This window comes from Littorina saxatilis, linkage group LG4, assembly GCF_037325665.1.
Source record: "Littorina saxatilis isolate snail1 linkage group LG4, US_GU_Lsax_2.0, whole genome shotgun sequence".
NCBI classification, from domain to species: domain Eukaryota; kingdom Metazoa; phylum Mollusca; class Gastropoda; order Littorinimorpha; family Littorinidae; genus Littorina; species Littorina saxatilis.
The window spans coordinates 61036664-61059075 of record NC_090248.1 but is presented as its reverse complement, the minus strand read 5'-3'; the positions used below and the strand labels follow the sequence as shown (position 1 = coordinate 61059075).

The window sequence follows — 22412 nt, the reverse complement described above, 5'->3', positions numbered from 1 at the left end:
GGGAAGGGTAGAGCTTTTGCAAGACCGAATGCCGGGGTTGGGGGACTTCGTGAAGATTAAGCTCGGATCATGCGAAAGTTTTGTAAATTTAAACAAGTCGCGTAAGGCGAAATTACTACATTTAGTCAAGCTGTGGAACTCACAGAATGAAATTGAACGTAGTCCGCCGCTAGTGCAAAAGGCAGTGAAAGTGACGAGCCTGTTTGGCGCGGTAGCGGTTGCGCTGTGCTTCAGTAGCACGCTTTACTGTACCTCTCTTCGTTTTAACTTTCTGTGACGAATGGAATTCGTGTATCGACTCCCTCTCTCATATTAATCGAGACTTCACTAGTTGCGTACACAAAACGAGGTTAAATGACCGAGACTACGTCATGACGACACTGTATGCATATGACGTCAACGCTCGCGCCATTAGTCCAAAACTAGTACAAGGTAAGAATTTGTTTATCTGCATGGAAAGAAATTTAAACGAAGAGAACAAAAGGAAACAGCGTGCATTGGTATTAATTCGTGAATATGAACTGTACATATATTCAGTTGAGGTTGCTAGGATGCAATGCTCTGACCGTTTCATTGACTCCAAGATGGCAGCAATCAACGAAGCCACGTAGATTGCACTAGCATATGTTTCACCTTCCGTGGACGGATTTCCACATTTTTGCGATCTCCAAAGGTCCACTAACCGCAGGTAAAACACGCTAATACATTTTAACATTATTGATTCACAGGAAAACACAGGTATTGTTCATTTTCCATGTGTTTGTGTCAGTCTGTGAACTCTTGTTTCTGTGTTTGTTTTAGAGAAACAAATGGAATGATATCGATGGAAATCATACTTGATAATAACAGATATTGCACGTGTGTGTTGCAGAAGGTGCAAGTGTACAGGGGTGTACAATGCTTGTGTAAATGATGTCGTGTGAACACTGTGGGAAGGGCAACGTCAGCGGTAACCACGGAAGGAACCACCAACGTCCCCAAGTGTCACCCAGATCGAGTTTATCATGATGAGTAGACTGCTTTATATTTTGTGAACATTAACACACCATCACGTCTTCATTTGTGTAAACCGAAATACATTTTCAACGAGAAGAAGTACGTTCCGCTCTTCGATGCTAAACGTCGACGCAACAAGAAGAAGAAAGACAATGTTGTTACGTGTGTGTGAAATCACACCAGAGAAATCATAATCTATAAAACTTTCATTTGAAGGTTCTAAGAGAAAGGGATTGATGTCTGCAAGAATGATCACGTGCATGTTTTTGAAAGTACAGAATTATTAAATTTCTTATTACTTCTTTGCACTTGTCTATGTTAAACACTGATCAGCCCTAGAACGAGAAACAGACGTCACAATGGGGGCTCGAGTTCCGGGATATTGAATCAACGTTTTACTTTCGATCCAGCCGTTCCAAATTTTTCTCGTTTCAAAATTGCTGTAGGTTTCTTGCATGTCGATTTGTATTGTAAATGTTCGTACTTCATCGCCATCGTCTCATCATATAATTTTATTTATTTACCTTTAGTTATATTACTTATCACAGATCTATAACTCAACGTGTGCCCTATCACACGGTAAAATAAAAACTGGAAGTGTTGTCAGCTGAAACGACACGTTAAAAAATCAATATTTAGCGAGACCACTTTTGATTTGTTAGCTCCCAATTTTATTTGTGGTGTTCCAATTCATCAGTGTGATAGTATTCTTGCACGTACTATCGGAACCATCATTCCCCTTAGTTTGTTCTAAATTACGCGGGAGGTTGGTGGGAGTCAGGTACCTAAGAGGTAAGGATTTAATACCTGTATTTCCCTGTGAAGCCCTATATAATCGACTTGTGGATATCAGTCGTATTTACTTGCTGTAGAAGTGGCTGTAAATTAATCTACACAGTAAATGATGCGAATTGACAGTTGATTTGATACATCTTGTATATTCAACGTTCGATCGAGTGAAAGATTGATCTTTTCGCCAGAAAGAGTCAAATAAAGTTTACAGTGTAAGTTCTCGTTGGTAGATAGAAGTAAACTGACTCACGATAGAACGTGGAAACATAACTCTTTGGGTGGTTGTGTGGAAACGTAACGTAACATACGTTGAAGAATTATTTCAAAGTACAGTAGAAGTAGAGCTAAACTAGGACTTGCATTTTGTGCACGAAGGCGCCGCCCGACTGTTTCTTTTTGTAATTTGATCCGAAATTTAGTAGCTCGACGGTGTTTGAGCAACATACATTTTGTACGTTTTGGAATAATACGCGAGGTGACTTATGAGTGACGACAGTTCCCCAGCTCATAATTTTAGAAAGTCCACCATCGCAGCCCAGTTGGCACGGAAACAGCCGGCCGACAAATCTCTCCCCATAGTGACCGCAAATAAGAAGGGAAGAAAAAACCTTACTGCCGGTAACGATCGGGAAGAGGTGATAGATTCGTTACCAGTCCCTGCTGACGAAGAAGAGAGTGTTCATCTCTCTCTTCAAGTTGACAGCAACCGTAACGAAGAAGAGGTTGATCCACAGGCGTGCACGGACGTGTCACCTGTAAATATGTCTCAGTCCACAAGTGTAGATCCGCTAGAGTTGACTAGACAGCTATTGGCCGAAGGACAGTTGTTGGGGTTAGAAGGAGCCGAGTTGCGTGCATTTGTTCTTGATCAGAAAGAGAAGCAACAAACTCTTGATAGCGAAGAACGAGAACGAGATGCTGAACGACAAGAACGTGACGCTGAACGACTACGGCTAGAACGTGACGCTGAACGACAATTCCAACTGGAACAGTTGAAAATCCAGAACGCCAACCAAGAGGGCAACAGGAACAACAACTCGCCAGGACGTATTCGCGAAGATGATGGTTTCAAGCCCAAGATTCCTTTTCTAGACGACCGTGATGACATCGAGAGCTGGTTCCATCAGTTCGAGCATTATGCTCGAGACTGTAACCTGAGTGATGCAGCAAAAGCTTCACGTGTAGTGTACTTTCTGAAGGGTAAGGCGAGAGTCATCTTCTCAAAGCTGAACGAGGAAGACGCTAATGACTACGACACTCTCAAACACGCTTTGTATGAGGGCTTCCAACTCACTAGCGAAGATTATAGAAAGAAGTTTCGCCAAACCAAGAAAAGCGCCACTGACACGTATAAAGAGCACATCACGAAGCTAGAACGGTATCTAGACAAGTGGGTGGAATTAGCAGAATGCGACCAAGATGTAAAAGATCTCAAAGATTTGTTGGTCCGTGAGCAGGTGTTGGACACCCTTCCTCCTGACCTCGCCGTTCACATTAGGGATAGAGACCCTAAGAGCGCCAAAGAGATTGGGATGATAGCCAACACATATCAACAATCTAGATCGAACGTCAAAACTTCATCGACGTACGTCAAGCCTGAAAAACGTCGTTCTCCCCAAGAAGAAACAAGAATAGCTGCTCCATCAACAAAACCCGCAAATCAAACTCTAAAGGCAAAGTTGAGTGACGCCGAGAGAGAGAAACTGCGAGCATCTGGATGTTGTTTCATTTGTAAATTGCAAGGGCATGTCTCTCGTTTTTGTCCAAACAAAAGAGACACAGCAGGTGCAGTTTCATCGAAGAAAGATACACTTGAGACACCGATCCTCTTAGAAAAACTTTGCGGAAATTGCAAGGAAAAGAAATGTGCCGAAGTGGTACCAGTGAAGCTGAATGGAACAATTGTCAACGCTTTGAGAGACACTGGATGTACTGGTATCATTGTCAGCAAAAAGTTTGTGCCAAAGGAGGCATATTCAGCGAAAATGAAGGAGACTACTCTGGCAGAGAAAGACTCCAAGAAGATGTACCACACCGCCGTGGTGCACATCGATTCACCCTACTTTGACTCCGAGACAGAAGTAACGGTGATGGACGACCCAATTTACCCTGTCCTCATAGGTAAATGGTATGGACTAGGTAAAGAGAAGAAATTGACTCCCACATATCCTGTTCGAGACCCAGCATGGTACCCTGGGACAGCAGCTGCTGTTACCACGAGAGCACAAGCGACAGAGGACGCCCAGAAACCAAGCTGCAGCCACAAACAGGGAGTCAAGGAAGAAGAAAGACTGTATTCGCCAGCTGATCTGAAGAGAGAACAGGCAAGTGACCCTACGTTGAAGACCATCAGGCAATTTGCCAACTCTCCAGAAGGGATCAATGGGATACGGTATTCATACAAGAAAGAAATCCTGTATAGAACAACGAAAGATCGCCACGGAAACGACCGTTCACTAGTAATCGTTCCGAAGAAACTCAGGAACAAAGTTCTTTCATTTGGTCACGATCACCCCATGGCAGGACACTTAGGTCAAAGAAAAACATCTGACAGAATTAGAGCAGAATTCTGGTGGCCAGGGTGTGCAGGAGACATTCGTAGGTATTGCTTGTCCTGTGACACATGCCAAAGAACTGCGCCGAAAAGTCAGACAAAGAAAGTCCCTCTGGGAAGGATGCCACCCATCAGTTCAGTTTTCAAGAGAGTTGCGGTGGATATCATCGGCCCGGTCAAACCTATGTCGGAGAGCAAGAAACAATACATCTTGGTATCTGTTGACTACGCTACCCGATACCCCGAAGCCGTAGCCCTGAAAAACATCCAAGCAGACACCGTAGCTGAAGCTCTCTGGGAGATGTGGACTAGATTGGGAATCCCAGATGAAGTGATAACGGACCAAGGCACACAGTTCACCAGCCACCTGATGAAAGAAGTGAACGACTTTCTCAGCATCAAACACCATATGACTGCACCGTTTCACCCTCAAGCGAATGGTTTGGTCGAAAGGTTCAACTCCACACTGAAGAGCATGCTGAAAAAGTTAGCGATCGATCAACCGAGGGAATGGGACACGTTTATCCCCGCCCTCCTGTTCGCATACAGAGAAGCCCCACAAGAAAGCATGGGATTTTCGCCGTTTGAGCTGCTGTATGGGAGATCTGTCAAAGGACCCATGCAAGTGCTGCGCCAAACATGGACCGAAGAAGAAATCTCAGGGGAGCAGAAGACTACAGCGGAATATGTAGTCAACCTCAGGAACAGAATAGAAGAAACGTGCAACGTGGCACGTGAGAACCTGAAGAAAGCGGCCAGCAAGCAAGCCCATTTCTTCAACAAGAAAACGAAACCAAGGACGATAGAAGTCGGAAAACGGGTTCTACTTCTACGCCCTGTGAAGAACAACAAGCTGGAACTTACATGGTCAGGTCCCTACAAGGTTGTGGAAAAGTTGAATGAATTCGACTACAAGATCCAAGTTGGCAGAAGAACACGAATCTACCACATCAACCTCATCAAGGAGTACCAAGAACGGGAATTGAGTTCCGCCACTCCCAATCCCAGTTCATCTGCCCAAGCGAGTGTTCCTGCTTCAAACGAAGAAGAAAGTGATGAAGAAGACGGAGGAGAAGAGGTCGTGGCTGTTGTCATGGAAGAGGACAACACGATGGACGATGACATTTTCAAGTATGACACTCAGAAGATGTTACCCCTCCTAGAAACTCAAAGAACCGAAAATGTGAAGAACAACCATTTCGACGAGAAATTGGACGAGGCAAAGGTCAAAGAGGCGAAGATGATCTGTGAAGAATTTGAAGAGTTCCTAACAGATGTTCCAAAGACGACGAACCTGGAAAAATGTTCCATTGAAGTGACAGAGAAGAAACCAGTCTTTGTGAAACCCAGACCCATACCTCACGCCATGGTAGAAACTGTCGAAAAAGAAATTGAAGAAATGCTGAAGTTGCATGTCATCGAACCTGCAAACTCTCCATACAACTCTCCCATCGTCCTGATAAAGAAGAAGGACGGAAAGTACCGTTTCTGTTCTGATCTGAGAGCTCTGAACAACGTGATAGTGTTCGACGCTGAACCCATCACCGATGTCGACAATCTGTTTCAAAGTTTAGGAAAAGCGAAATACTTTTCAAAGCTAGACTTGACGAAAGGATATTGAGCGATCCCAATAGAGGAGAAAGATAGAGACAAGGACAACCACGGTACAGATTATATGAGCAGAGCGTCGTACGATGAATAATTATCTACTTGCGATAGGATAATTATCTTGATCCATGGGGTTATGTGACGAATGGAATTCGTGTATCGACTCCCTCTCTCATATTAATCGAGACTTCACTAGTTGCGTACACAAAACGAGGTTAAATGACCGAGACTACGTCATGACGACACTGTATGCATATGACGTCAACGCTCGCGCCATTAGTCCAAAACTAGTACAAGGTAAGAATTTGTTTATCTGCATGGAAAGAAATTTAAACGAAGAGAACAAAAGGAAACAGCGTGCATTGGTATTAATTCGTGAATATGAACTGTACATATATTCAGTTGAGGTTGCTAGGATGCAATGCTCTGACCGTTTCATTGACTCCAAGATGGCAGCAATCAACGAAGCCACGTAGATTGCACTAGCATATGTTTCACCTTCCGTGGACGGATTTCCACATTTTTGCGATCTCCAAAGGTCCACTAACCGCAGGTAAAACACGCTAATACATTTTAACATTATTGATTCACAGGAAAACACAGGTATTGTTCATTTTCCATGTGTTTGTGTCAGTCTGTGAACTCTTGTTTCTGTGTTTGTTTTAGAGAAACAAATGGAATGATATCGATGGAAATCATACTTGATAATAACAGATATTGCACGTGTGTGTTGCAGAAGGTGCAAGTGTACAGGGGTGTACAATGCTTGTGTAAATGATGTCGTGTGAACACTGTGGGAAGGGCAACGTCAGCGGTAACCACGGAAGGAACCACCAACGTCCCCAAGTGTCACCCAGATCGAGTTTATCATGATGAGTAGACTGCTTTATATTTTGTGAACATTAACACACCATCACGTCTTCATTTGTGTAAACCGAAATACATTTTCAACGAGAAGAAGTACGTTCCGCTCTTCGATGCTAAACGTCGACGCAACAAGAAGAAGAAAGACAATGTTGTTACGTGTGTGTGAAATCACACCAGAGAAATCATAATCTATAAAACTTTCATTTGAAGGTTCTAAGAGAAAGGGATTGATGTCTGCAAGAATGATCACGTGCATGTTTTTGAAAGTACAGAATTATTAAATTTCTTATTACTTCTTTGCACTTGTCTCTGTTAAACACTGATCAGCCCTAGAACGAGAAGCAGACGTCACACTTTCTGAGCGTGTTTTTAATCCAAAAATATCATATCTATATGTTTTTGGAATCAGGAACCGACAAGGAATAAGATGAAAGTGTTTTTAAATTGATTTCGAAAATTTGATTTTGATCATAATTTTTAATTTTTTTAATTTTCAGAGCTTGTTTTTAATCCAATTATAACATATTTATATGTTTTTGGAATCAGAAAATGATGAAGAATAAGATGAACGTAAATTTGGATCGTTTACAATTTTCAGATTTTTAATGACCAAAGTCATTAATTAATTTTTAAGCCACCAAGCTGAAATGCAATACCGAAGTCAGGCCTGCGTCGAAGATTGCTTGGCCAAACTTTCAATCAATTTGATTGAAAAATGAGGGTGTGACAGTGCCGCCTCAACTTTTACAAAAAGCCGGATATGACGTCATCAAAGACATTTATCGAAAAAATGAAAAAAAGCTTCCGGGGATATCATACCCAGGAACTCTCATGTCAAATTTCATAAAGATCGGTCCAGTAGTTTACTCTGAATCGCTCTACACACACACACGCACACACGCACACACACACACACACACACACACACACACACACACACACACACACACACACACACACACACACACACACACACACACACACACACACACACACACACACACACACACACACACATACACCACGACCCTCGTCTCGATTCCCCCTCTATGTTAAAAATGACTAAATGTAAAAACAAGTCGCGTAAGGCGAAAATACAATATTTAGTCAAGTAGCTGTCGAACTCACAGAATGAAACTGAACGCAACGCAACGCAGCAAGACCGTATACTCGTAGCATCGTCACTCCACCGCCCGTGGCAAAGGCAGTGCACGTGGAATTGACAAGAAGAGCGGGGTATTCGTTGCGCTGAGAAGGATAGCACGCTTTTCTGTACCTCTCTTCGTTTTAACTTTCTGAGCGTGTTTTTAATCCAAACATATCATATCTATATATTTTTGGAATCAGGAACCGACAAGGAATAAGATGAAAGTGTTTTTAAATTGATTTCGAAAAAAAAATTTTGATAATAATTTTTATATATTTAATTTTCAGAGCTTGTTTTTAATCCGAATATAACATATTTATATGTTTTTGGAATCAGCAAATGATGGAGAATAAGATAAACGTAAATTTGGATCGTTTTATAAATTTTTATTTTTTTTTACAATTTTCCGATTTTTAATGACCAAAGTCATTAATTAATTTGTAAGCCACCAAGCTGAAATGCAATACCGAACCCCGGGCGTCGTCGAAGAGTACTTGACCAAAATTTCAACCAATTTGGTTGAAAAATGAGGGCGTGACAGTGCCGCCTCAACTTTCACGAAAAGCCGGATATGACGTCATCAAAGACATTTATCAAAAAAATGAAAAAAACGTTCGGGGATTTCATACCCAGGAACTCTCATGTCAAATTTCATAAAGATCGGTCCAGTAGTTTAGTCTGAATCGCTCTACACACACACACACACACACAGACACACACACGCACACACACACGCACATACACCACGACCCTCGTTTCGATTCCCCCTCGATGTTAAAATATTTAGTCAAAACTTGACTAAATATAAAAAGAGCATTTTCCTCTGGTGTTGTGATTTGATACAGACTTGGGATACACATTATTGGGTGAGGATGACTGTGTTGTATTGTTTGACGGGACTATTTATATAACATCAGCTGCAACTCTTTATAATGAATAATAAGCAGTTGTTAAAACTGTTATATTTGGGTAAAGAGGATTAATCGCAACGAAGAGTTTTGCATTCGAACTGTTGCACTTTATTTGCCTTGCATTGTATTGTATTATTGTGTTGTGTAGGTGTGTATTGTAATGGCATGCGTGTTCTTTCGTATCGTTATGATTAGCTTGGAAAACTCTTACCCATAGTCTTTATCATTCATGTGTTTTAAAATGAATATGTTCTTAGAAATGTTCAACAACAACAACAACAACAACAACAACAACAACAACAACAACAACAACAACAACAACAACAACAACAACAACAACAACAACAAAGAAAGAAGAAGAAGAAGAAGAAGAAGAAGAAGAAGAAGAAGAAGAAGAAGAAGAAGAAGAAGAAGAAGAAGAAGAGGAAGAAGAAGAAGAAGAAGAAGAAGAAGAAGAAGAAGAAGAAGAAGAAGAAGTGTCTTCCATTGTTATCTGTAACGTTATTTTTTTTTAATCAGTTATTCCTTTCCACAGTTTGAAAAGCAGAAAACTTCCTTCCCCACCTCACCACTCTTAGGCTTTAACCACAAAAATCCATCAACAAGAAATCTTGGATTAAAAAAAACCCCACATTTACGCCTGTGCTTTCCTCGCAGCATCTACTTTGTCATTGTTTTCCGCGGTCACGTGATCACGCCGCTGTATCACTGTCAGCGACACCGGAAGTGAAAGATTAAGCACTTCCGTCACCAGCAAACGATCTGCTCATGACCGTGCATAAAGCCAGAGGGTTTGCCCTTCCTGTCTGGGAACGGGGGGGGGGGGGGGAGCTTGGCCAAAACAGCTTTTGATTAGAGAGAGAGAGAGAGAGAGAGAGAGAGAGAGAGAGAGAGAGAGAGAGAGAGAGAGAGAGAGAGAGAGAGCAACAATAAGTTTTATACTGAGTGTGTGTGTGTGTGTGTGTGTGTGTGTGTGTGTGTGTGTGTGTGTGTGTGTGTGTGTGTGTGTGTGTGTTTTCGCATGCTACAACTTACATACACGGACATGCACAACACATTAAAAGACACACATCAAATAAAAGACACTCACACGCACGCACGTACGCACACACACACACCGACACACACACACACACATAATCTCTCTCTCTCTGTCTCTCTCTGTCTCTCTAACTCTCCCACGCAAACCCAACACCCTCACACACCCATACACAAATCACTCCAGGTTCATGTAAGAAGAAGGTTTATTCGTGTGACCAGCCAACAAGAAGGAATGGGACATTGGAACTAAACAGACAATGTACGCACAATGAAATCATCATGAGTTGGAATGCTCACCTAGAAACAATGACATCAAATGTCCCTTTTCATCACGAAAGGTAAACGATCAATCTTCAATTGCAAATGTAGTCAAGCGTTTCGCAACATGCACAAAAACATTGTTCTGACTGTTTTTCAGAAAAATAAGATTGCATGAAGCAACGAAACCTCGCACAAAGTGAGAAAAGACGTCATGCATCTCTCAATATGTGAGCCTTTAAAACAAAACAAAACCAAAACACACTTAAAACAATACAAAAATGAGGAAGAACAACGTTTTTTGTTTGTTAAACGAGGCATTCTTGACCGAAAATGTCCAGGCAGTTTTCAATGTTTCACTTCTCTCTGGAGCAATAAAATACACCGTCTCTCTCTGCGCAGGGCTTTACATGGGAGAAATGCACGCTTCTACTGTTACACATACCAAGAAGTCAGGATTGAGATACTCGACGCGAAGCTGGGTGCCACCCGGGGTCTGATGAGTTGAAATCACAACAAATCTCAATTTCAACCAATCAGGACTCGTGGCTGGCTCCCACAAAGTTGGGTGGCACCCAGTTTCGCTTCGTGCGTCTCAGCCCTGCAGTCCAGCTTCTTCCTGCGATTAATGGAACTTTTTGATAAATTATTTTATCACACGGACATAAAATCAAGGCATATACGTTACAGGAACGCTTAATTTATGACAAAACAGTACGTTTACATTGACTGTGGTTCCATTGTTTTGTTTTGTTGAAAAGATTTGTAGTGTGATTGGAACTAATCAGACCCCGTGGCTGGCTCCCACCCAGATGGGTGGCACCCAGTTTCTCTTCGTGCACCTTAACCCTGACATACGAAATTATTTCGTCAAAATGTCCACTGTGCAAGGAACGCAGTGACTGGTGGTTGCTGGTGTGTGTCCAAGCGGAGGGCTGCTGTGAACCTTTGTGAAAGCCTGTACTGTGGTGTTTTGTGGTGCCGCACGTGCAACTTGAACTGGAGACCAGTCAAAACTTGCCATGATACTTAGGGAATAAAGACCGTAACCGCAGTCATATTATAGAAAGAACATGGACGCGCAACAAATTGTAGAACATTACGGTTTTACTGGAAAGGTTTAAACATTCATTTCAGATAGACTTTTTTTTTTTTTTTTAAAGGGTCAAGAAACGAAAAACGTTTTGTTAATTTGTCGAAAAGTAATCGAATAGGTGACCCGTATTCTACGTAACAAAACAAAACCTTCAGCATTCAATTGCTCGCCTCAAAATCAAAAGCGCACGTAACAAATCTGAACCACATTTGTTTAACAGGCAACTACTTGGTAAATCAAATACTGCTACTTGTTGTGGAGAAATTCGTAGAAGCAAAAAATAAAAAAAACAGATGGACTGCCAACTTTCCAAAATTCAGAAAAAAAAATCAAGAATAGTATGTCATTGGAACGTTGAATTTAGGACAACATAAAACGTAACATTCACTGTAGATACTGTACTTCGACCAAGCGGTTTTTAAAGTGTACAGACAGACAGACACGAATAAGTTTATTATCTGTATCATTGGTGTTTGTCTGTCTGTCCTCTTAAAAAACCGCTAGGTCAAACTGCAGTGAATGTAACATTTTGTTTTGTCATGAATGAAACGTTCAAATAACACACCATTCTTGTTTTCTAATTCGTAGAATCAAGCCTTCGTTCTTTCCGTCACATTAATGACGTCGAAAGATACTTGTCCTTAAATCAACATGAATATTAAAAAATACATCCACATAATTAACAAATGTGTACCGATAAGAAAAGCAAGAATTAGCAAAACATCAATGAGTAAGAAATGAACAGGATCCGTAAATGCCTCAGGATAATATGACAAACAACTTGATAAACAGAAAAGAGAAAGAAATGCATTACCTACTGAATTAGGTACTCAGTCGGTCAATCCTCAGTCAAAACGACCCCTTCGTATTCATCAAGAAGCAATTTTTTCTTGGTTAAACGAAAATTGTTTATTGACTGATATAATTAGTCAGAGCGCACCTGGGCCTGACCAGGCAATACAGGACATCATCGCCCAGGGGCGCCGGGAACACTTAAACTGGCATACATGCACATAGCATTCCCTTCTGACGAAATGAAAAGGGAAGCCGACTAATCCAACTACGGCACATTGAAACACGGGTGAGGAGACTTGAAGTACTTTTTTTTCTTTCTCTCTCTCTCTCCCCTCTGTTCACTCTTTATTGACGCTCATCTAAAGTTATTCTCTCTCTCTCTCTCTCTCACTACACACACACACACTCACTCACACACACACACACACACACACACACACACACACACACACACACACACACACACACACACACACTCTCTCTTTCTCTCTCCTTCTCTCTCCTTCTCTCTCTCTCTCTTTCAGCACATTTTCACTTTGTGACAAATCAAAACACAAAAACGACAGATACTTTAGCCCAAAGTAGCTTGAGAAGATGCGTAACATGTACAAATCCGAAACAAATTCACAGCTAACATTTCAAAGTCAATAACCCAAAACAAGTAAGATTAGTTTATGGAACCTTAAATTATTGGCCAAATGTTCAATATCTTGCGTCTTGCCATGGTTGGAACCGAAAGCTTTGAGGCTAAACGTTCATTTTTTCACCATGGTTGTTATTCCGTTGTGCATCTTGTAATTCCGCTTCAAAGATCAATAGAACAAGGTTTCACAAATAATTTGACGTTCCATAAACCAATCTTAGTTGCTTTTTATGTGAAGCATGGCACATGATTACACGTAGACGTCAAGTCAATGAAACATACCATGCATGTGACATTACCTCGCGCAGTAAATGGTTCAATTCTGAAAACACTCTTCCATATGAGCACAGAACTGTGCGTAAAAATACTATTTATTTGACACAAAACATGTCAATTAAAAGTTATTCACAACATTGCACATGCCCTTTTAAAAGAAGACCATTTAAACAAAATGACTGGATCACAATTTGAACAGAAATCAATGGTAAGTTGTATGAGCCTATATTGTTCTGTGCGAACATATTGGAGGTTAATAATTACATCACCAAACGAGCAATAGCAACTGCCTCGACATTGACACAAAGTTTGGCCTCAGTTTTACTCCATTTAAGCCGCCACCCTCCCCAGCCCAATGAAAAACAAATCAAGAAAAAATTCCCTTCCCTTTCTTCGTATCTTTGTGCCCAGAGAGGCTGTTAACACATACAGAAAGCCTTTCCGCACCACCCGCCGTTTCAGAAGTCACTAAAAGTGCAGCAGATACTGGTGTTATGCTCAGTTTTTTAAGCATGGTTCTCTCTAACAAACAAACAAACAAACAAACAAACAAACAAAAACAAAATTGTTTGTGATGTTTTCATCTCTGGCGTTGTGGTTACTAAAAGCAGGGAAACATTCTACAGATACAGACCGTTAGTTATGATGATGACGTTTTGCCTTAAATGAGTTTTACGAGAAGTCTCCGAATCCAGGCTGACAAAAATAGAGGGTCTTATTCTTAACTTGGGAGTGGTTCGTTGTTTCCAGACCCCGACAGAGCCAGCGTTTTGAGTATGCAAAACCTTTCTCTACCCGTCGTCTACTTTTTACAATCTTTCTTTAATCACACTGCTGAACCATAACCTGCTCGCAACCAAATTAATTCCTCGCATGTTTATGGTGCTAAACCTTTAAAATGGTGCTAAGCATAATTGTCCTTGTCCAAATATAATCTTGGACTTAGACGTTTAACCTTATACTACCAAACGATCCCCTATATCTACGCTTTATGTTTACCTTCGGCTGAACGATTTTACACAGATAAAATGTCCACGACGACATTTGGAGTCCAAAGTACGCAATCAGAGGTACACAAAATAATTTCACAATTAAAAACTGTCCTTGTGAATGCGTTTATAGCTGAAACGTGATTCGTGAACTGTGTCTGTTTTACAGCAGCAACTGGAAAACAAATCGTGTCAAACTGATAACAAAGTCCCAGGCGAAGTGTTTTAACAAAGGTACTTAACCAACAAGCAAGAACACCCTCAAACCACCCCCTACCCATCCCCAAGAATAAACGTAAGGCCCTCTCCCCCTTCCTTACCAGACTAAGAAACAAACGTCTTACGTCTACGAAGTTGGAACTGATGGTTACAGAAGGTGTCAGCAAGTACTGTGCACTAGTAAACTGGTCTACTCCACTCATCTCGCTACAACCACTGTGCATCGGTAAACTGGTCTACTCCACTCATCTCGCTAGACGTTAACAGCTACTGTGCATAGGTAAACTGGTCTACTCCACTCATCTCGCTAGACGTTAACAGCTACTGTGCATCGGTAAACTGGTCTACTCCACTCATCTCGCTAGACGTTAACAGCTACTGTGCATCGGTAAACTGGTCTACTCCACTCATCTCGCTAGACGTTAACAGCTACTGTGCATCAGTAAACTGGTCTACTCCACTCATCTCGCTAGACGTTAACAGCTACTGTGCATCAGTAAACTGGTCTACTCCACTCATCTCGCTAGACGTTAACAGCTACTGTACATCAGTAAACTGGTCTACTCCACTCATCTCGCTAGACGTTACAGCTCGCTTTGTGATTGAGCAAACTCAATTTTCCCGTACAGTCAATGGCGCCTGCTGAAAACGAGTCAAAACGTTTTTGTCATCTTTTTCTTGCCAGAAAAATGAGGAAGGGGGGGGGGGGGGGGGAGGCGAGGGGCGAGGGAGGAGGAGGAGGAGGTAGGGGGGTTGAAGATAATCCAATGTGACAACAACCTCCTTCGACAATGAAACTATACCGCTGCTGTATGAGAATATATCTGTTCAGTTTCAACAGTGTTTCTTCACTCTGAGCATCATTGATACGAAGACGTTACGCACCCGGAAATTGCCCTCAAAAGACTTGCACCTCCATTAAAACCTGATCCATACCAGAGAAAGGCGAAGAATACTTCACGGGCGAAAAGAAAGAAAAAGACATCATAGTAACCCATATACAACAATAGTTTTACCTATTTCATAGCCCAATGAGGACACTACATAAAACTGGATATGAGAACATGTTTTTGCTTACCATCATCTGTGCTGGGTACTCAGAGCGGGGATAACGTACGACGTCTACATTTTGACCCACCGAACTCAAGGAAACTCGATCACAACGGTTGTATTCCCAATAATACAAACATCAACACGGTCACAACCTGTGAGTAGTGGGTGACTTTGCTTGAGTATTGAGTGTGGGATGAGATAGAGAGTGTTCTGTTATCTTGTAATATTTACGCACGAATTTCTATACTGAATGATTCTTCGAGCTGCATAAAAATACTCATTCCAAGCTTTTGTATGCATCCATCAACACCAAAGAACAAACAAACACACAAACAAGAGAGGACTTGGCGCGTTATCGCTCTGTTTTGGGAGCAAGAAAAACATGTGACTATGAAGGAGAGTAAGCAGTTTACTGTATAATTATTACAATGCCGGATGACGTACCTTCCGAGTTAAACCCAACAGTAACATATGATGGAAACGGAACAAAACTATGTAAATAGATCACCTGATCCTTTTCTAAACAAGGGTATCTATATATATATACGACTTGTATATAATATATATACAACAGCGAATGTTATTATGTACCATTATGCAAATCTCGTTTCCAGCAGTAACAAATGAAACATGTCCCAAAATGTCAACCAACAGACCAAAAGATGTGACAGCAGATACAGACAAAACAGAGTAACCTATCACTATTCTCTAAACAGACATAAAAGACAACAAGAACACCATATCTACAACAACAATACAACTGCATACAAATTCAAGAAATGCATAATCAAGATCGAAATGATAATATTTAGCTGTCGTAACAGTCTTGGTGTCTTTTTAACTCAATGACGTGATCAACATGTGTCAAACACAGAGTATCTTCAAATGTACATACAACGTCGTCAACATTGGCACGCTAACATAATATGAATTGTTTACATCCTCCTCATCTGGATCTTCCATCCATGTTTGTTTGTTCTTTGGGGGCCCGGTAGCTCAGTTGGTAGAGCACTGGACTTGTGATCGAAAGGTCGCAGGTTCGAATTCGGGCCGGGACGGACACGGGTCAACTTAATGTGCAGACCCAGAGACGGAAGCCATGTCCCACCCCCGTGTCATCACAATGGCACGTAAAAGACCTTGGTCATTCTGCCATAAGTGCAGGTGGCTTTCTTTCTTTATTTATTTGGTGTTTAACGTCGTTTTTAACCATTCTGCAGGTGGCTGAATACACCTAAACACGCAGACACTTGGGTAGCGCGACTCCGTTGCTGCTAGCTTTCCACTGGGAGGAAGCGACCCGAATTTCCCAGCGATGGGACAATAAAGTAATGAAAATGAAAAATGAAATGAAAGAATCATGTGACAAGTCACAGACGAGTTTAGGAGTTTACATGAAAAATGGCCATCCCTGTACTTGAACACATACCCACACACAAAAGCCCAGCTGCTTCCCATGCAGAGTGGGAATTGTTTGCTGAATAATGTCGAAGTTTGACATGGATTAAAATAAAATCTATTCAGCAAAAACTCCCACGCCCCCAGAACATTAATTCAGCAAAACATTCGCAACAAGCGCAGAGCGGAGACACACTGCAGCTTGTTGGTATGTGATCCAGGGCGGGGATATAGCTCAGTTGGTAGCGCGCTGGATTTGTATTCAGTTGGCCGCTGTCAGCGTGAGTTCGATCCCAGGTTCGGCGGAAATTTATTTCACAGAGTCAACTTTGTGTGCAGACTCTCTTCGGTGTCCGAACCTCCCCCCGTGTACACTACATTGGGTGTGCACGTTAAAGATCCCACGATTGACAAAAGGGTCTTTCCTGGCAAAATTGCTTAGGCACAGTTAATAATTGTCTACCTATACCCGTGTGACTTGGAATAATAGGCCGTGAAAGGTAAATATGCGCCGAAATGGCTGCAATCTACTGGCCGTATAAAATTCATCTCACACGGCATCACTGCAGAGTGCCTAGAACTGTACTCACGGAATATGCGCGATATAAGACTCATTGATTGATCCAGTGAAGTGATGGCATTCACCTTGATAGTTCTGTAGAAGTGCGCATGATAGTTTACACAGAAACAAAGGTGTCTTCAAATGGCGCTTGTATACACACACCCCCCGCGACAAAACAGAAAACACTCTGCGAAAACACAGTAAACTTTGTAGTCTTGTGCACAAAAGTAAAGGGGACTCAGTAAAACTTCGTGAAACCCGCGGGCCTGTCTCAAACAGACGCGTAACTGACAGAAACAGCACCACGCACGATTGATATTTTGCGAATAAACTATTCGTTTGTGTAAAAGCTACAGCAGAACGTAGCAATGGATCTGGTGTCGGAGGCAAACTTTCAAAGATACCATCCGTCCGGTGGAGGCAATCCTGCGGAACACCGCACAATGCTGGCCGACGATTTACAGGACGTGCTACACAAGCAAGAATGTATTTTAAGTATAAGAAAAACCTCTCAAGCTTCTATTAACTTTTGAAGAAAAAAAGGCCAGCAATTTACTGAATTAAAAATGATTGAAAATTAAAAATTTGTAATTGTCATGTAATGGAAAGCCAAGTCACCGTGGTTTGTATGGGTGAAAATGGTTACACAACAGAACATTCTTTTTAGTCTTTCCAGCATTAACATTGTAATGATAATTTCAACCCTAGCAGTAGTCTTAGTATATATTTGCTTCAATTGTTTTAGTGGGCTCTTTCATTGGATGAGTGTTAAAGTTGGGACTGACTTAAATTAGCCTGTAGCGAGTTTTTCAGCGACGTTTTGAAAACAGACAATTGTATACGTTTATAAATACCAACAAGTCTTTTGAAGCGTATTTTCTGTTTTTATCTAAACCGGCAAAACCCTTAACACAGACGAAAACATGGAACAAATACGGATAAAACCACGATGTTTCATTAAAAACAATTTGCATTTAGAACTCATGGAAGATGTTAAGACTATATGGCACAATGATAATCATCTTACAGTAAGTTATTGTGGCTGACAAGATGAGGCAAATTGCATGAACCTGGTATGGCTACCACTACCACAATGGCGACCCAAACTAAAATAGATGTCATGGACACAGTTTAAAAAGAATTACAGGCCATGAATATGATATAAACGAGGTCGAGATGAAAACATAACACTATAAAAGACTACAGTTGCTGAATATTTGAATGATGTTAATGAGGTTAAGCGATTTAAGCAAACGATTTAAAGATGATGCTGTTACCACGATTGCATGCACCAACAAAACAAAATGGTAGACGTTCTCAATGGAAGTTGGACAATTAAACGCGACAACGATTTTGTTTTTGCATTCAGATTAAATGTGTTCGAATACAACTGAAGCATCTACAGGACACAGTTTTAACCAAAGGTCAAACTTTTTTTTCTTTCCAAGGTTTACACAGAAACAAAACATGCTTCTCCTTACTTCAGTTGCATCCTGTTAAATGAAAACAGTAGTACAGACACCCCAAAATACCATTCACATGTCTCACACACAGGTTCGCAATATATACACACACAGAGAAAAATAAGCCAATGCCTTTGTTCCGTTTACACGCCACGTCTTGTTCATGTTATCACGCCCAGTAGCAGCTTCAAGAATCAAGAGTATTCAGAGTTCAGCACAACCGTTGATAATCAATGATCATATCATTTATCAAGCACACATGATAAGTAATCTGGTTTAGACTTTGCCGCAGTCGGCGTTGAGTTTTGTTCTCAAAAGGAACAACCCTGAAAAGTCACAACATCTCGATGAAAAGGGAGACTATCCGAGAGGAAGGGGCTACACTTCCGGTCACAGGTCTTTGGGCGTCAATTTTGGTTCTATGGTACACAGTAAACTGACAACTTAAGTCGTGCAGCTGAGCATCTGCACACATGGTCCATGTCAGCCTTCACAACAACAAGATGATGTCGAGCGGAGAATCAGCCCATAGCTTGAAGGTAAGTTTGACGGGTCTACTATACACTAGTCACTAGTTTAGCATTTTTCAAAATCTGAGGACACTGACGGATACTCTGCAGCGCTTTTCTTTATTCTTATTTGTCCTTCGTACGCTGACGTGTCGAAAATCTTGCCACACTGCAGTGTGTTAAACGTTGCGAAGCATACCTCCAGATCCGTCAGACGTATCTTGTGGAAACGGTGTACAACTGTTAACATTCTGCAGAGTCAGCGAGCATCCTGCCCGGCATGAGATCACGTGGTTCTCAAAGAGAGATTCTGGTGGTCTTGTTCTTTCTCTTTCAACAAACTCAATGCGAAAGACGTTTTTCACTCTGACTAAACACGATTCATGACCTTCGAAATCATATCGCGATCACCCACTGCAAACAATACCCTGATCTTAGCGCCTTACAATTCACTGTCAACATGTCTGTGGCCGAATCATTGGTCTGTTATTCTCGTGTGTGTCGTGTCCACTTTTAACGATATTGCAACTCTTCTTTCAATAGCGAGAAATTTCAATCCAACATTTACATTTACCAACAAGACAGAGTCTCTGCGCTGAAGAAACGTATCAACAACCTTGGTTCAGTTAGCAGATATATAGCAGTTTGTCTGAAAGCAGTCATGTTTTCTGGCTAGGTCGTCAGCTCTGGCAACAATCAAACGTCCGATGATCATCACGTGCACGTCATCACCGTCTGTGTGAAACATTTGCCGAAGATGAACTGTCCCAAATCAGCGGGTCTGATACATCAGTGTGCGAAAAACAGACACACACACAAACATGAAGTTCCTGTGACACTGAGCTCACCCGCAGAATGACAAACATACACACACGAAGTCCCATCGAAACTGAGCTTTGAGTATCCCATTGTCAGGTCGAACCGTACAGAATGGAGTCAGTTCGTAGCACCCTTCCTCTCCTCCCCCAGGAATCACAACCATGAAATGAGGGGTCTTCTGCCCCCACGGACCGGTCTTATGTCCCCACTGACCGGTCTTATGTCCCCACGGACCGGTCTTCCCGCCCCAGAGACCGGCGCTGTGTGGCTTGACGGGACCACGCACACCTGTCCGCCAGCAAGCACGAGCACCCCGTGTTAAAGGAAGACAAGGTCTCGCATCATAGTCCTGTATGCTAGCAATGACGCACATAATGACGTCACTAACACTGTCCAGTGACGCAGCCATGACGTCACTGTCGCGTGAACGCTGGAGGCGCTGCTATGGGTGTAGAAACTGCTGCCTCCTGCAATGAAAAAATACACCTTCATTAGAACTTGAAGTTTTCAATACTTTCAAAATGTATATATGTGTGTGTGTGTGTGTGTGTGTGTGTGTGTGTGTGTGTGTGTGTGTGTGTGTGTGTGTGTGTGTGTTTATTTGTGTGTGTGTGTGTTAACCTGGAGTGGGGGTGGGGGACTGGATGCAAACGTCACAAGATATCTGTCAGAGAGAAGAAAAAGACGAAAAGGAAAGGGGTGGGGTAGGGGTATGGGTGTGGATGAGACCAACAAAATCCACGATCAAAACACAGAGGTATACTCTACGAAAAGCTTGCCAAATAAACAACGAACAGCAATGACGGATCTTGCACAACAAACAAACATGAATATTGGAGAAAAAAAAGCCCCCCATTGCCTCTGCCGATCTCTACAACCTCTCTACTGCCTCTTCGCTCACTCAGGCTGCCCAGACACCAGGTTCTACCAATGAAATACTACTGCCTCTTCCCTCACTCAGGCTGCCCAGACACCAGGTTCTACCAATGAAATACTACTGCTATCTTCATGATGGCCTTTTTTTTTTTTTTTTTTTTTTTTTTTTTACATAACTCAGCTGAATACATTAACAGGTTCCTGGAAGTGAAAACATCGAGCTTCACAAACGTGAGTGAAAGGAAATGATTTTTTTTGTGGACCATCAGGATTTGCAGACAGACATGTCATGTTCACAAAATTACTGTGGCATCATCATTGTTTTTGGTTTTGTTTTGTTATTTTAATGTGTGCAACAAATCAAAACATAAATGTCAACTGTTTTAATATTGGCCTTTTGTATTCTTCAGCTGAACAATCGTAAGGGCCGTCGCGATATAACCTTCGTGGTTGAAAACGACGTTAAACACCAAATAAAGAAAAGAAATCGTAAGGGTTTCGGCGTAACTGAGCATCCAACGACACGCTAGTGCGTAAATACGAATTGGCACAGTCTGCTTCTGTCACCATCAACTATTACCACCGTGAGCAGACCGCTGCGTGCCGTCCACAACACAACTGCGGTATTTCATTTTATTTCATTCCGTTTACTCCATCATCCCAATGCTGGGAAATTCGGGTCGCTTCCTCCCATTGGAAAGCTAGCCGCAACAAGAGTCGCGCTACCCAGGTGTGTGCATTGTTTAGGTGTAATCAGCCTCCTGCACTTTTGGCAGAATCACCGGGGTCTTTTACGTGCCACTGTGGTGACACGGAGTTGGGACATGGATACCGTCTCTGAGTCTGCACATAAAGTTGACCCGTGTCCGGCCCTGCCTGGATTCAAACCCGTGACCTTAGGATCACAAGTCCAGTGCTCTACCCACTGAGCTACCCGGGACCCTAGGATCACAAGTCCAGTGCTCTACCCACTGAGCTACCCGGGACCCTCGGATCACAAGTCCAGTGCTCTACCCACTGAGCTACCCGGGACCCTCGGATCACAAGTCCAGTGCTCTACCCACTGAGCTACCCGGGACCCTAGGATCACAAGTCCAGTGCTCTACCCACTGAGCTACCCGGGACCCTCGGATCACAAGTCCAGTGCTCTACCCACTGAGCTACCCGGGACCCTCGGACCACAAGTCCAGTGCTCTACCCACTGAGCTACCCGGGACCCTAGGATCACAAGTCCAGTGCTCTACCAACTGAGCTACCCGACCCCATGGCATAATACATTCTCTAAATCAAAGGAGCACCTCAAAAGATTGTGTTTTGTTGCATCGCGATTCTGTACTGTTTACCAAAACATCAAACAGCGTAAATGCCGCCAGTTCAACTTGGCCATCGCTGTAACTAAATGCCGCCAGTTCAACTTGGCCATCGCTGTAACTAAATGCCGCCATTCCAACTTGGCCATCGCTGTAACTAAATGCCGCCATTCCAACTTGGCCATCGCTGTAACTAAATGTCTAACTGGCCATCGCTGTAACTAAATGCT

The 22412-nt window shown here is 42.2% G+C and overlaps 2 protein-coding genes and 2 long non-coding RNA genes across 4 annotated transcripts in view; 3 read left to right on the top strand and 1 right to left on the bottom strand.

The window, feature by feature from the left end:
- The first annotated feature begins 279 nt into the window (after window positions 1-279).
- LOC138965266 (uncharacterized) lies at window positions 280-1300 on the top strand. Its single transcript, XR_011455389.1, has 2 exons — window positions 280-688; window positions 872-1300. It is a non-coding gene; the product is annotated as an uncharacterized lncRNA (long non-coding RNA).
- A 970-nt stretch (window positions 1301-2270) lies between these two features.
- LOC138965676 (uncharacterized) lies at window positions 2271-7115 on the top strand. The gene is made up of 2 exons (XM_070337852.1): window positions 2271-6503; window positions 6687-7115. Exon 1 carries the CDS (start codon window positions 2271-2273, stop codon window positions 5961-5963), a length of 3693 nt encoding a protein of 1230 aa, XP_070193953.1. The 3' UTR covers window positions 5964-6503; window positions 6687-7115.
- A 9116-nt stretch (window positions 7116-16231) lies between these two features.
- Window positions 16232-16775, top strand: LOC138965265 (uncharacterized). The gene is made up of 2 exons (XR_011455388.1): window positions 16232-16409; window positions 16466-16775. It is a non-coding gene; the product is annotated as an uncharacterized lncRNA (long non-coding RNA).
- A 3539-nt stretch (window positions 16776-20314) lies between these two features.
- LOC138965675 (neuroglian-like) overlaps window positions 20315-22412 on the bottom strand; it is a 41152-nt gene continuing 39054 nt past the window's right edge. The window contains exon 16 of the mRNA XM_070337851.1: window positions 20315-20463. Coding sequence (XP_070193952.1) covers window positions 20315-20463 — 149 coding nt within the window. The remainder of the gene's footprint in view (window positions 20464-22412) is intronic.

Coding starts and splice junctions, on each gene's coding strand:
- LOC138965676 (XM_070337852.1), top strand. CDS start 2,271: ATGAGTGACGACAGTTCCCCAGCTCATAATTTTAGAAAGTCCACCATC.